Source organism: Trichoderma harzianum, assembly GCF_003025095.1.
Source record: "Trichoderma harzianum CBS 226.95 unplaced genomic scaffold M431scaffold_1, whole genome shotgun sequence".
Taxonomy (NCBI): domain Eukaryota; kingdom Fungi; phylum Ascomycota; class Sordariomycetes; order Hypocreales; family Hypocreaceae; genus Trichoderma; species Trichoderma harzianum.
In genome coordinates, this window is record NW_020209249.1 from 272885 (window position 1) to 287823 (window position 14939).

Genomic DNA, 14939 nt, shown 5'->3' on the forward strand with positions numbered 1-14939 from the left:
AAATAAACATTAATATAAAGGACCACACGCACTGTACTAACCATCGAAAAGCATCAACGTTTCGTCATGCAACTATCACCAATGTTAGTTATGATACGTATTTTTAATTGTATCCGGTAGATAACATACCGGCTGGCAATGTCGGTTCGGAAATGCATCCCTTGGAAGCTTATCGCCTCCACACCTTGGTACGCACCCTTGACTGCATCCTCCAGTGAGTCGCCGTACGCGGCAACGGAGAAAACTCTACCCCCAGCAGTGTGTAAGACGTCTCCTATCAGCTTCGTACCCGCATGAAAGATGTGGACGTCTCGTGAAAGAATCGGATCAAGTCGGAGAGGTTTGCCTGTTGAATATGGTCCTGGATATCCCGCTGAAGATATCACGACATTGCAGGCGTAACCGGAGCGAACGCCTAAATGGGCATCTTTAAGAGTTCCTTGAGTGCATGTCAATAACACTGCAGCTAGATCCGTATTATGTGAGAGAAGCAGCATCATAGTCTGTGTTTCTGGATCCCCGAATCGAACATTGTATTCTAGAACCTTTGGGCCAGATCGTGTTATCATGATGCCTGTTAAGAGTAGGCCTCGAAAAGTTCGGCCTGGAATACCGTCGGTGAGATATACGACTCCAAATAATGAATATTGAACCAAATGACTTGCAACACTGCAATCACTCACCTTCAGCCCGTAAACCATCAAAGGTAGGCCTCAAGATTGTCTCCTCAATTTTGGACATCATCGCATCCGTAACAAATGTCGTTGGGGCATAGACACCCATCCCGCCCGTGTTAGGGCCTGTGTTACCATTAAAGATTCTCTTGTGGTCCTGGCCTGGTGGAAATGACTTGAACTATTTGCCATCGCTGAATGTCAAGACACTGATTTCGTCGCCCTCGAGGTACTCTTCGACAACAACAGACAGTCCAGAATCGCCGAATCTGCCGTTTGCAAACGAATCTAGCTCTTCGCAGGCTTCCTTCGCTGAAGAGGGAAGCACAACGCCCTTGCCTGCAACCAGCCCGCTAGCCTTGATAACGGCATTGTGGTAAACGGTTTGTATATAGTCTTTGGCCTGCTCGAGGTCCGCGGCGACACTCAAGTCAAAATTTTGGTATTCTGCGGTTGGAATTTCATACTTGCGCATAAAATCTTTGGCATACGTTTTGGAGCCTTCGAGTTCTGCAGCTTCCTTTGAGGGAGCAAAGCATGGGATTCCACCTAAGACACGATATGAGCAATCTCCAAGTGAACAATTTCACACTGCATACATACTCTGACGAAAATATCCTTCAATACCATCAACGACGGCGCTGTCGGGGCCTACAACAACCAAGCCAATGTTAAGCTTTAATGCCAGTGTGACTAGAGCTGGATAATCTCGTTCAGTAACTATGCTTTCGTCGACGACATTGGAAATCTTTTCCGTTTGAACGGTGCCTCCATTCCCAGGAAACACATAGACATGTTCAACAGATGCGGACTGCGATAGCTTCCATGCCAGCGCATGTTCTCTGCCTCCTGAACCGATCAAGAGAATCCGACGTTTGTGGATATCGTCATTCATTGCGAAGATGGTGGGCTTGCGATATAAAAAGCTGGGGAAAGATGAAGCAGATGGAGAAAGATTAAGAGAGGGGTGAAGATGGACCTTCAGTTTTATATCTGTTCTTCCACCTTGATGGCTTAATCCGTGCCAAATGTTTAAAGCATAATTGATGCTCTTCAAGCAATGGCGCTTTCACTGTGAGAGTACGGCACAATAGGTCAACCAGGCTTGAGAGGCTGAATCATCATGGCTGTGTTTAGCTTCCATCGCAAAGATTGAGTGGCGTGCTGACTGAATAGGAAAGTTTCATGCGCCTAAAGAACAAATTATAATTCCACTGATGGCTAAAGTAATATTTCCATAGATAGGTAGGGGATGGAGAGTTTCGAGGCGCCATAGAGTGTGACTCATGAATGAAGGGTTCAGGGATTAATGATTGTGAGGCCCGCAAAGATGCGAAGTGTACAAAGACGGCAGTGGGGAGTGGATGAATCGAAGACGAAATACGTTAGTACATACCTAGGTACTTTGTGTTCAAGGCGAACATGCCGATCTCTCTTGTCGGTCTTGTTTTGGTTGGAATACGTTGCAATAGATGAATTGGATCATGGTTTGAATCCATCCATGGCAACAACCATATTGGTCGCAGCTATCACATCGCCGTTTATAATCTCCCGTATAGCGTACATCAAAAGCAGTATTCTCTTTTCAGTTCATAATATTTCCAGTTCTGTCCAATAATAGGAATTTAGCCCGCAGCACATGGCGCATTAACTCTTCCTCGCACCTTTGTAACTAAATGCAGTTATAGTAGTAATTTGAGGGCATCTACAGTCCTCCATCTACTGACAGACAAACCCCCAGCGCTAGCAAGTGATCCGCTAAACAAATCAAAGAGATGTCCGCCTTGGGCCGCTCACAAGCGCCATTTCCGAAATGACCGACAGCTGATAAATGCGGCCGCCTTTCCCCCCGCTCATCCGCTTCAACAACCTCGCGTCTTAAGTTTTCTAAGGGCTTCCAACTCAGGATATTACTTTACAATGACCTTAGCGATTTATGCCTGCGAACCATGTCAGCAGCGGAAGAAGCGATGCAGCAAACAGTTGCCCACGTGTGGTCTTTGTGCCCGGTATGCTCACTGCTTGTTACACAGGCGGCGTACAGCGGTCAAACTAACTGTAATGTAGAATGAAGAGACCCTGCAAATATCCGCAGCAACGCAAACCCAGGATGCAATCCCGCAGTATCGACAGCAGTGATCAAGTTAGCACTGGCACACAGACTAATAGATTTCCGCCCTCTTTCTTCATTGACCCTTACATCTTCCAAAGTTGCTCCGTCCAAATCCCCCAAAGCCGAATTACAGTTCCTAGTCGGGTAATAGAGTATCTTGAAGACGTTGCTTTATTCAAGGGTTTGGTCGCAGAATTCTTTGCAACTATACATCAGTGGATGCCAATCATCTCGCGTATACGTCTTCATAGCCTCTTGACAAACCAGCCCCTCCATCAGCAAGAACCAGACGCTATTCTTCTACTGCTCTCCATAAAACTCATTCTATCAGTACCTGAGCAGAACAAGAGCGAATCAGAAATATATGTTACTGCAAAGCAATTTTTTCTCATGGTTGAGATGGCAGGCTGTTTGACTCTCCAGCTAGTCCAGGCTGGGATCATGATTAGTCTCTACGAGTTAGGCCATGGCATTTATCCAGCTGCCTTTTCAACCGTCGCCGCTTGCGCCAGATATGGAACAGCACTTGGGATCGATGATTTAGCGGTAACAGATTTGACGAGGGCAGGTGGAGAAGAAAAGCTGCGAGTGTGGTGGGGGATCCTTATTGTTGACCAGTGCGTGTGCCAGGCCTTAAGGTTGTATCCTTGAAGGTTTCAAATTATACTAAATGTTTTTGGCCGCAGTATTCTCAATGTCGGCACTCACGGGCGTCATCTTGCCACTCGAGGTCCGAAAAGTGACCAGCCACTGCCGATGGATGACGATGACTGGGATCGACTGGTGAGGATATCGCGCTTTGTGATCTTTCTCCAACGAGTCCATGACACTTATTAAGACTTGATGATCATAGATACCTACGTCCAAACAGCCACAGGTCCTTTCTGCCCCAACAGAACTCAAGGCTGGTCGTTTTGCTCGAACAGCACAGGCTACGAATCTTCCAAGTCTAGTCTTTCAATACTTGAACAGAATGCGATCTGGCCTACAGCCAAGTTACGAGCATCTTGATCAACTAAATCGAACGATCTTAGCGCTAGGTGATCTTGTAGAGGAAGAGGGGAATCAAAGAGGCATTGTTCTTTGCTGTCCTGTAGGATTTTGCAGCAAGTATGACAGCCTATTCTTGAGATTTTGCAGTTCTCCAGTATTGACGATCTTCAGTGGTCTATTACTACTTAATACTCCCCACCTTGACGGTATCCCGTCGGCTCATCTCACCAACCAACAAAGACACACTTCAGAACAGATAGTTATATTGGAGACAAAGAAGGTAAAAGTCATTGCTGAACAATATGAGAACGGAAAGCGAGGTACTCTCAACGAGACTTGCCCTTTGCTTCTCAGCTGGCTTTATCGAGCAGCGATAACTACACCCATCCATCCCGTGATTGATGGTGGCAAGAATCGGGAAGAAGTGCTTCCAATTTCATAATACCATAAAGAATATAAGCCAAAGATGGCGTGTCGCAGTTAAGTCAATTGTCCAATGAAGTTTATTAGAAAGTTTTGTCTGATCAAGTCTCAAGGTTCCCATCTTCAACTTCTGGAAACAAGGCAGTTCATGACCTCTTAAACCAACTACTGTCAGGCAATGTGAATAATTTCTGGCTCAAGCATGAAGAGACCTACTAAAATGGGAGTTAAATATGTGGTGCACTTCCGGCAACAGATATTGGTGGAGTGTTGCCAAGGTTTTCGAAGTCTTCGAAAAGTTCTGCTGTATCAGGATCCTTCAAAGCGGCCTTCATGTCATCTTCGCTGCCCCATTCGATTGTAGTCCCGAGCAGATATAGAGGCTTCCATCCGTCCAGCACGCTGTCATATTTCGTTACATGCCAGCTCCTCAATCCATGCTTTTTCCAGATCCTTTCGACTTTGGGCATGTGTTTTTCCAAGTAATAAGTCATATCGAATGGCGTGTCTGCCTCGTTTGGGTATAATAATAGGAGAGTATAAGTCATTTTGACAATGAACACACTCGATGGAATGGAAATTATTACGGATAGCTCTCTAAAAGTAGGTATAATGGCTCTTATAATATGAATATGGTAGACGTGGTAACCCGATTCCTTTGTGGTCTTTAGGGCGATATTTTATTGTATTTTAATGACTGTTTAATCTTTCTTATAACATTTCCCGAACTATCTAATTCCCTCCGTAAAAACTGCTCGCTCAGCTCTCCAGCGAAGACACCTCCTTGACCAGCTTTACATCTTTAACTATTTCTTACATGCGCTTACATGTATTTTCCCAATGAAGATAAAGAATTCCTCAAGGACCAGTAGGGGAATTAGACGACGCTGACCCCGCTGACCCCGCCGTCGGCTTGGTCGGCCGCTCTGCCGCCTGAAGTCGCTCAGGCGGACAGAGCGGTTGCAAAACACCGCGGTTTAGTGGGGCGCCAATGGAGTAAGATGCAGCAGAGTCTTGGTTCTAGACAATATTGTAGCAGAATCTCGGCTTCAGTGTGTTCTCGTGGCTAACAAATTGTGAAGTGTTCTGAGGCTGCACTTGTCGTGTGTCTCTTGCAGCGATGAAGATGAGGGTAATGAAGAATATATAAATGAGAATGAATTACTATTGCTTCAACATTGAGATCGCAGTCACGCAGTCTCTCGCTTCCTTCGTCCTGTAACAAAACGCTCCCTTCAAGAGCAATTCCTCAGCTTTTATTATCATGTCTCAGATCAAAGTAGGCTTTATCGGCCTTTCGTCACACGCAAAAGTCAAATGGGGCGCAAATGCACATCTACCCTACTTCCAATCATCCCGTAGTAAAGAAAAGTTTCAAATCGTGGCAGTTCAAAATTCCAGCACAGAGTCCGCCCAACAAGCGATTAAAGACTTTGGGCTACCGCCAGCAACACGTGCATATGCCGACCCCGAAGTCCAGCTCGTCGTTAACGTTACTGGCGTGTTCGCTCACTATCCCTCGGTCCTTCCAAGTGTCAAGGCTGGAAAAGATGTTTTTGTTGAGTGGCCGCTTGCAGACAGCACGGAACATATTCGGGAACTTGCAACAATAGCTTCCGATAATAACATTCGAACTGGTGTTGGGTTACAAGGCCGTTTTGCTCCAATATTCTTAAAGATAAAGGTAGTTCTTGCGTCCGGCCGATACGGAAGAGTGTTGAGCAGCGAGGTCAAATCCGCTTTTCCACATAACCCTCGAGATGTTTTGCCTGTTGGATGGGATGCTTTTGCTACAAAGAACTTCGGCATCAATACATATACAATAAGATTTGGTCATTGTGAGTGCTTACTGTTATTTTTTGCTAGCTCATTAACAAGGCAGTTAACAATTTGTACCTAGTGATCGATGTGATGCAGTCGATTCTTGGCGGAGTACACAATATCCATACACATTTCCAAATTCAGCGTCCGGAGTTGAAGCGCGTGGATCTCAGCACCGGTGAAGTCGTGGGAACAGCTCAAACCGATGTACCGGACCTCGTCATTTTAGTTGGTTCTCTCAAGAAGTCGGCGATTGTTCGCGATGGTGCAACTCTACTTGTGCGATATCGCAAAGGAGTGCCTTTCAAGGGCGAGCCAGCCTTGATATGGAGCATCAATTGCGTGTCGTCTCTCCCGGTGGCCCGGCATTGCAGCTCAATGTATACTCAGAGCCAGTCACAATTGAAGTACATGACTTTGCCACAGACGAGGTCAATCCTATAGAGTGGAGGTGGTCCGATTATCAGATGGAGATTCCCGAAGACGCAAGGGCTACTGCTGCGTGGTATGAAGCCTATGCAGCTGGTGTTGAGAACGAGGCTGCAACGTTTCAAACTGCACTGCACCTACAAGAGCAACTGGAAGAGTGGCTTGCTAGTTTAAGGGATAGTAATATCTTAATATTTTAAGGGAATCCAGTTACTTGTAAAAGCCAGCAGCAACAATAAGGAACCATCTATCAATAATTCTTTTCATCAGAAGGGATAGAGCGTCGATCGCCAGCGAACAAAGGTAAGCTATGCGCACTCCTCGGCACGAAGAGAATGGGTAATATGGCATCGCACTCAAAGAGAGACATCTGGTCATTTTCTATAATTATAAATCTACGTGTTTTGCGCGAATGATCGCTCTTTGGTAAACTGTCCATAACGCTTTATGCTTATTAATTTGCTTTTTCATCATCCACGACTCGTACAAGCAAGAAAAGACATCTCCGCGGCCACAGAAATATTTTTACGGAGTACAAGTCAGACAAATATGAACCAAGAAAAAATAGCATCTCAGAGCCGAGTTAAGCAGAGCCGAGTTAAGCGAGAGCCAACATAAATAGAGCTCATCTCTTTTAAAACTTCATTATTCATTATTCAGAATATCTTTTTAGTAACTATATGCCCACTATCATGGAGGCAAATCGGTTATAGCTAGACTTTGCATATAAAGCGCGCGCTCTTCATATTACTTCGGACGGTGGCTTATAAGCGAAACATAGAGACTAATAAGACGTTCTCTAAATCATTCAATTTTTGTTGTTGATTTATCATTTATACTCCTCAAAGAATTGGCTGAAGTGAAAAATCTCGAGGCAGTCTCCAATTATGAATGACTATGGAGATCAGGTGCAAAAGCAAGAAGCAGACGACTCAGACACCCAAGTTTCCAGCCATGACTCTCAAGACCTCGACCCAGAAACATGGACTGCCCTCGGTCTCTCTCGATTCCAGGAAGTAATGTTTGCTTCAACCCTGCTTATGACGCAATTCTTTGCTCAAGCTGGGTTGGGACAAACACTCTCGTGAGCCTCGCATTTTTACAAATCCCCCATGCCGTTATAATGCTTACGAGTCGATATAGCATCCTGAAAGTCATTAATGCCTCTTTTCACATCACGAATCCTAGGGAGCTAAGCTGGTTAATAGCCGGATATAGCCTCACCATTGGTTCCTGCATTCTTCTCTCCGGACGCTTGGGGGATTATTTCGGTCACAAACCTCTTTTCGTTGCTGGACTTGTATGGTACATGCTTTGGACCATTATATCCGGTCTTTCTATCTATGCCTCTCAGTACCTTTTTATTGTCTCCAGAGCCTTTTGTGGAATTGGCCCATCGATGTGCATCCCTAATGCACTGGCAATTCTAGGGCGTGCTTATCCCCCAGGAACAAAAAAGGTGAGCCTAACAGCACAATCACTGTGTTGCAATGCCTGGTTTCTTATTTCACCAGTTCTATAGCTAACGTTGGACAGAATATTCTTTTCAGTCTGTATGGAGGGCTGACCCCTGTTGGTGTTATAGGCGGTGCCACCATATCCGCATTGTTCGCCGAATTTGTATGGTGGCCTTGGTCCTACTGGCTGATGGGCTGTATTACTGCCGCTGTAGCATTATGCGGCTACTTTGCAGTGCCTTGTTGTCAATCTCACTACGAGAGTCTTGAACCAAGGCCATTACTGCGAGATGTTCTCTGGGCAACAGACGTACCTGCGGGCCCTTTGGACATTACCGCATTGGTATCCTTCAACCTTACCTAGAACCAAGCTGTTGTTGTGGGTTGGGTAACGCCGTATATCCCAGTACTTTTAGTCTTGGGGATTCTGTTCGCGATTGCATTCTTCCACATAGAAGTCAACATCTCTCCCTCGCCGCTTATCCCATTTTCCATCCTGACCGGCGATGTGGCATTTGTGCTCGCCTGTGTAGCGGCCGCATGGGGTGGCTTCAGGGCCTACGTCTATTATTTCTGGACAACCATGCTGATTGTGACAGAAACACCGCCGCTCTTAGCTTCGGCATGGTTCTCGCCGCCAATCCCCGTCGGTCTTGGAACGGCAGTTCTAACGGGCTATCTTGTGGCCAGGGTTCACCCCGCCATGCCAATGGTGATGACAGAAGCCTGCGTGCTGGCTGCTTGTCTCCTACTGGCAACTTTTCCTCCAGGGCAGACTTACTGGGCTCAACTGTTTCCTAGCCTGATTCTCGCGCCTCTGGGGCTAGATATGAGCTTCCCCGCTGCGATTTTGGTGATGAGCAATGCAATGGGAAAAGAGCACCAGGGCATGGCTATGAGTTTGGTTAATACTATTGTCAACTACAGCATCTCTCTCAGCCTGGGGATAGCGGGGACAATTGAGCAGCAAGTGACAAAGACCAAGCCTGAAGGTCCAGCTACGGTGCTCTTTGGATACCACAGCGCAGAGTACTTTTCGTGTGGCATAGTAGGATTTGGACTTTTGCTGAGCCTTGTTTTTGTGTGGCGTGCACAGAGAGAAAGCGGTTTAAGGATGACTCGAAGTGCGAGTGATGTAGAAAGAATAGAGCCTTAGAGATCTGATCTGATTTAATACAAGACAAAGTTTTAGAGTTGTTTCAAGTAAAAAGCCTCTCACCGTGCATCTTGACGAAGCGACCGGCATCCAGAAAAGGAACAGTAGGACCTTGCGATACGAGATTCTTTGTCTAATACATGATCGCAGAAAGTTTCCTTATCGCGCCATCTCCATCAAGTACACACCATCCAGTACACGCCATCCGGCCTTTATGCCGATGCCGGCTTCGGTGTAACGGCCTCCTATCGGAAACTGGCGAACCGAAATCGCCGAACTCAACAACAGAAAGATGGTGTGCACTACTTTCTATTGCCGACATCTAAAGAAATATGCTGCCAAGGCTACCTATCCGACCCCTGTTGATCGCAAGTGTAGGTATGAAGAGAAGCGTAACGGAAACACATTGGGTTCCTCCGAAGCCGATTTGGCGTTGCTTGGATCAGGCCAAGGCCAGATTGTGAGTGACGATATAGCAAGATGTACGAGAGAGGTGCACAAACACGTGGACCGGCCAAGCAAATGGCACGCATTCCGGAACAAAGACAATAATGAGAGTATCACGACGCATAGCTCCACCCTCGTTTGTATTCGTATATGCATTAGAAGAAAGATAACTAACATTTCAGCACATAGAATCTTGCAATATGCTTCAAACTAGAGAATGTGGGCATCCTATAAAAGTGCCAAAGCTTTCCTCCACTCCCTCTTCTACTAGAAGACGCCGTCTCATTTCGCAACAGTTGCCAGAATCTGAGCCGGCACACAGTCAGAGTCATAGTCAGGAGTTCCAGTGTATGTAAAATACTCCACATAAGACCACGCGCCGTAATCGAGATCGAAATCCGCTATGCACCACCGCCAGCCATTGACAACCCCCTCCGGCTCCGTGTAAAGCAGCTCATAAGTATCGCCGCCATCACCATCAACGGGGCTCAGCAGCCACCCCGCATCGAGTGCGGGCGGGTAAATGGTGGCATTGACAAAGCTGAATAAATAGGATGACGATGTGCCGACGGTTTCTTTGAGGTTGATGTAGCCAGTGGGCCCGAGATCATAGAAGCTGCCGTCGGCATTCTGGCCTTGGCTGTACAAGAGTCCGTCCTTCAGGCTGGCAACCAAGACCGTATCATTGGCATCTACGCCAACGTAGTGGAAAGTTCCGACAGGATATCCAAAAGCAGGATCGTATTGGTTGTCCCGTAGCCTTAACTGGAAGTTGCTATCTTTATTCGTGCCCGTAAGGACATGAAAGGTATAGCTTTCAGTTGTGGTGTTGATGGAGAGTGGTGTGGCAGAAGCAATGGTGGATAAGAGCCCGAAGGCCACCGCGATAAGCGCAAACATGATGAGTCTTGATGATGAGAAGAGGGAATAACTTTGCGGCTTTGATGCCTGAGATGGATGATAGCAAGAATAGAAGAAGTGGCTTGCAGATTAGCAGATTAGTGATTTCTTGGCGATATAAATGCCATCGGACATGAAAGGAGGGGTCGCATATAATTTGTCGAAGGCATGGTCAAGGATTATCTAGGCTGTACCCCACGAACTAACTGCGGGCAACGCTGCGATGCATGAGAAGCACCTCAGTCACAGCATAACGCTATCCTGTTCGAGAAGGAAGATTCATGGACTTGGAAGATAAGAGGTCATGTTGCATACATTTATTGGTTTGTTGACTGTGTGGATGAAGATTGAAAAGTTCCAACCTCCATGGAGATGCTCGTTGTTGACGGAATGGGTGGACAGGATCACGCATATGATGTGGTAATCCATCACCGTATTCCATCACTGTATTGCCTATTGTGAAAACCGTTGCATCGATGGCTGTTCTCCACTACCCTATCGGCACCCTGTTTAGAACAGGTACTGATAAATAGCGTCATACAATGCATATAAGTCAACATTCTATCTCGTATGACTGGGGGGAAGCCATGTGCCATTCTACAAGTTGGTACTTGTAGTCAGACTAATAACAACCATAACAATGCAACTTTCAAGGGGCGCTAATTTGGTAAAAGACAACTAATAACAGCGTCACCATTCGATCTCCTTCATGGGTAGACATAGCCACCATTATTTCTTCACTACATGGAGGTTTAATACTGTACATACATGATAAGTATGCACTCATTTAATAACGCTATCCAACTCCATTCAATACGGATAAGGATATCGATATCCGAAGTGATTCGTATTTCCGGCTGCAGCGTGCTGCTCGTGTGTGTTCTGCAGGGTTACATTGCCGTTACTCCATTCTTGACATCACTTGATGCCTTATCTACATACCTTCCTCATCCAGCACAACCTTGTAGGCATCACTTCAAGCTGCATGTACTCTATACGATGCTCGTGGATGGAATCGGAGCAGCTTTGTTGTATATATAAGAGTTTGTTGAGTCTTCAATTTCGTAATTCTGCTGTAGTTGTAGTATCTCCTCATCCTCTTTAACCAGTTTGCCATCGACTCAATTCGACGTGCAAACATGTTGTTCAAGTCGCTGGTCGCGGCCTTTGGCCTTCAACTTGCCGTTCAAGTCGTAGCAAGTCCTCTCTTGCGCGACAACGCCAAGGTCCCAGCCAAGCGTGATGTTCCATCTACCCACAGGCTTCATGAACGCCACCCGCCCCGCACGGCCAACCACTGGACTAAACGGGAGAGATTGTCCCGAAAGACTGTTTTGCCCATGCGCATTGGCTTAAAGCAGCGAAACATTGATGCGGGACATGCCAGGCTTATGGATATGTCAGTGTTATCAATCTTTGAATAGACACTATACTAGAAGGGAAAGACTAACATTCGAGTCTATCTCATGTATATAGCTCTAACCCGAGATCTCCCAACTATGGCAAACACATGACTGTCGAGGAAGTTACCGACTTCTTTGCTCCGGCACAGTCTAGCGTGGATGCCGTGATTGACTGGCTCGTCTCTGCCGGCATTGATCGCAAGCGCATCAGCCAATCGGCAAACAAGCAGGTAAGTTGTAATTATGTTGAGATATGACTTGAATGCTACATTACCCATTGCATGCACACACACCAAAAGCCAGTGTGCATAATCATCCACTCTTGAGACACACACCTTCATCACCCCTCTTTCTTTTCCTTGAATATGACACTCTAACAACGGATGCTTTATAGTGGATTCAGTTTGATTCGCCGGCTGAAGAGGCCGAGGACCTCCTGGTAACCGACTTTTACTACTGGGAGGACAGCACAGGCTCACACCGGGATATTGCTTGCGAGCAGTACCATCTTCCAGCCCACATCCAGGAGCACGTTGACTATGCGACTCCTGGAATCAGATTGCGCGCAAACAATGTCATGAAGCGCGATGCCAAGAAGCGCAGTGTAGATAAGCGTGCGGTAACAAATGTCCCCGGTCTTCGCGAGGGCCCTCACTTCACCAACAATGTCGCCTACATGAATGCCGTGAACGATGTTCCAGGGGTCAATTCCACCTCTTGCAGCAGCTTCATTACAGCCGATTGCCTCAGAGGTATGCCACTTTAATCTTTCACCAACCATGCGTGCGTGGACTAACATTCTGCGCAGTTCAATACGGTATTGTCAATGGCACGACAGCCGCCGCCGGCAATGAGCTCGGAATCTTTGAGGACTTGAACGATCATTACAGCACAGCTGATCTTGACGCGTTTTTGGCGGCCGTTTACCCGTAAGAAGTCTCTCCTAAATGATTCGCTGTGGAAAAGACTCATTCATCTCTAATGCCGCAACAGCTATCTCGATATCCCCGCCGGGACATATCCTGAGAACCGTTTGGTCGACGGCGCCATTGGATCTTACGAGGACCTCGTGGCCACTATTGGCTCCTCATTTGGCGGTCTCGGACTGGAGTCTTCTTTGGATTTCCAGTCAGCCATTCCCCTCATCTGGCCCCAGACGACGGTCTTGTTCCAAACAAACGACGAGTACTACGAGATTGTGGGAACCGAGGGATTCTTCAACAGTAAGCCAGACGCCCTTCACTCCTCCATACATACTACTTTTCTCTCCGTTATTAATCCGTCTTAGCTTTCCTCGATGCTATTGATGGCAGTTACTGCAGCTTCACCGATGACGGCGAGACTGGAGATTGCACTGACCCTTCATGCGCTGACCCTGTTTACCCAAACCCCAACTTTGACGCGCCTATTGGATACCAAGGACAGAAGCAGTGCGGTGTGTTTAAGCCTACCAACGTCATCTCAGTCTCATACAATGGCATCGAAGATCTCCTCCCCAACAACTACCAGTACCGCCAGTGCGACGAGTACCTGAAGCTGGGTCTTCAGGGTGTTACCGTTGTCTTTTCATCTGGTGACTACGGTGTCGGTACTCACCTGGGCTGCATTGGCCCGAATGCAGAACCCACCGTTGGAATCATCTTTGCTCCTGGATTCCCCCAGACATGCCCATACATCCTCGCAGTCGGCGGCACTGAGCTGAGGCGGGCAGACCCTAGCGCGCCTCCGGTTGAGTGGGAAATCCTCGAGGAGGTGGCCACCACTCAGTTCCCCAGCGGCGGAGGCTTCAGCAACATCTTCAGCGTCGCCGACTACCAGACCGACGCAGTCAACGGCTACTTTGATACAGTGGGATCCTCGTTGCCGTTCGAGTCTTACAACCAGACCATCGTGGACGGCAACTTTGACAACGTCACAGACGTCAACCAGGTGTACAACCGCGGCGGCCGTGGGTTCCCTGATGTTGCGGCCGTAGGAGAGAACCAGCTCATTGTTTACGACGGCCAGTTTGGTACCATTGGCGGAACTTCGCTGTCGACGCCCGTCTGGGGATCTATCCTGACTCTGATCAACGAGAAGCGCATTGCTGCTGGCAAGAGCACTCTTGGATTTATCAACCCAGCTTTGGTAAGTGATACTGAGATTCGGTGGCATGATGTTTATGGAATAGCATAGAAGCTAACACTCTTGCGTTTAGTATCAACACCCGGAGGTATTCACCGATATTACAGAGGGAAACAACAACGGCTGCAGCTCTCCAGATGAGACAACTCTTTGGGGATTCCCAGCTGCTGCTGGATGGGATCCGGTAACAGGACTTGGGTATGTTTCTCTCCTCTCTCGTTTACTTCCATCGTTTTATTCGGCATCAACTAACCTGGGACCATAGATCGCCAAACTACACCGCCCTGGAGTCGGTTCTGGTCGCTCTGTAAGCAAGAGATGCCAATGAAGAATCGGCGTCTATCTGCACACAAAGTGGGATTGCATTCACATGTAGGGAGCAATATCTGTTCAATATGAGGTACTGTGCACAAGTAATCGTGCCGGGTAGTGCCGCGTGGCGAGGACAAATGCATCAGAGGTATACCTAGTAGTAATATTGTATTAGGTAGCTACCTCTTATCATCAAGAAGTAAAATTTTCATCAGAAAATATGTATCACTATGTGTTTCTACGAGAACTTGCAACTTTACATGTAGGCCGACAGCTCAGTCAAGTCTGTCTCCGTAACTGGGGATGAAGTACCTAGTAGGTAACAGTCCGGGCTAGTCGGTAGCAAATATCCTGATGCGGTTTCATAGAGCCACTCTAGTCGCTGTATTTCATCAGATTGCCTTTATTTCTTATAAAGAATGATGTGTTTCAGAGAGTCAAAGCTTGTCTGCCAGGTCCTTATATTTAGTTATTTCTTGCCGTGAGTCTTGAACTATAATGCAAAACACGATAATTCACTAGGTACCTAGGTAGGCAAGGCGGAGGACAGAAAAAGCAAGACAACAAAATGGATAAGTACATCTTTTGCTATATAATTACGAGAGCAGTTACTAGAGAAATACAGATATAGTAGCAGCAATCAAAGAAATATAGATATAGTAGTAAATACTAGAGGAAATATAGTTG

General features: G+C 46.8%; 7 protein-coding genes across 7 annotated transcripts; 4 read left to right on the plus strand and 3 right to left on the minus strand.

Moving 5' to 3' along the window:
• Window positions 1-53: 53 nt before the first annotated feature.
• M431DRAFT_536510 (hypothetical protein) lies at window positions 54-1569 on the minus strand (the record flags this gene model as incomplete). Its single annotated transcript, XM_024920999.1, has 5 exons — window positions 54-72; window positions 130-604; window positions 684-855; window positions 883-1223; window positions 1278-1569. 5 exons carry the CDS (start codon window positions 1567-1569, stop codon window positions 54-56), a joined length of 1299 nt encoding a protein of 432 aa, XP_024779658.1.
• Window positions 1570-2594: 1025 nt separating this feature from the next.
• Window positions 2595-4346, plus strand: M431DRAFT_103107 (hypothetical protein; the record flags this gene model as incomplete). Its single annotated transcript, XM_024911502.1, has 5 exons — window positions 2595-2683; window positions 2742-3404; window positions 3474-3570; window positions 3641-4259; window positions 4317-4346. The coding sequence occupies 4 exons, from the start codon at window positions 2595-2597 to the stop codon at window positions 4220-4222; spliced, it is 1431 nt and encodes a 476-aa protein (XP_024779659.1). The 3' UTR covers window positions 4223-4259; window positions 4317-4346.
• Window positions 4347-4430: 84 nt separating this feature from the next.
• Window positions 4431-4751, minus strand: M431DRAFT_100 (hypothetical protein; the record flags this gene model as incomplete). The annotated part of the gene is made up of 1 exon (XM_024911151.1): window positions 4431-4751. The coding sequence occupies one exon, from the start codon at window positions 4749-4751 to the stop codon at window positions 4431-4433; it is 321 nt and encodes a 106-aa protein (XP_024779660.1).
• Window positions 4752-5467: 716 nt separating this feature from the next.
• Window positions 5468-6653, plus strand: M431DRAFT_488763 (hypothetical protein; the record flags this gene model as incomplete). The annotated part of the gene is made up of 3 exons (XM_024916600.1): window positions 5468-6041; window positions 6104-6366; window positions 6399-6653. The coding sequence occupies 3 exons, from the start codon at window positions 5468-5470 to the stop codon at window positions 6651-6653; spliced, it is 1092 nt and encodes a 363-aa protein (XP_024779661.1).
• Window positions 6654-7472: 819 nt separating this feature from the next.
• On the plus strand, window positions 7473-9066 carry M431DRAFT_488764 (hypothetical protein; the record flags this gene model as incomplete). The annotated part of the gene is made up of 4 exons (XM_024916601.1): window positions 7473-7537; window positions 7597-7912; window positions 7990-8253; window positions 8275-9066. The coding sequence occupies 4 exons, from the start codon at window positions 7473-7475 to the stop codon at window positions 9064-9066; spliced, it is 1437 nt and encodes a 478-aa protein (XP_024779662.1).
• Window positions 9067-9631: 565 nt separating this feature from the next.
• M431DRAFT_502155 (hypothetical protein) lies at window positions 9632-10601 on the minus strand. The gene has a single exon (XM_024918109.1). It carries the CDS (start codon window positions 10411-10413, stop codon window positions 9796-9798), a length of 618 nt encoding a protein of 205 aa, XP_024779663.1. The 5' UTR covers window positions 10414-10601; the 3' UTR covers window positions 9632-9795.
• A 951-nt stretch (window positions 10602-11552) lies between these two features.
• M431DRAFT_12059 (hypothetical protein) lies at window positions 11553-14411 on the plus strand (the record flags this gene model as incomplete). Its single annotated transcript, XM_024912108.1, has 8 exons — window positions 11553-11812; window positions 11890-12046; window positions 12211-12568; window positions 12625-12745; window positions 12810-13039; window positions 13105-13943; window positions 14014-14138; window positions 14206-14411. The coding sequence occupies 8 exons, from the start codon at window positions 11553-11555 to the stop codon at window positions 14249-14251; spliced, it is 2136 nt and encodes a 711-aa protein (XP_024779664.1). The 3' UTR covers window positions 14252-14411.
• Between the last annotated feature and the right edge of the window lie 528 nt (window positions 14412-14939).

What these genes read in the sequence shown, in the direction of transcription:
- M431DRAFT_502155 (XM_024918109.1), bottom strand. Translation starts at nt 10,413, where the DNA reads ATGTTTGCGCTTATCGCGGTGGCCTTCGGGCTCTTATCCACCATTGCT.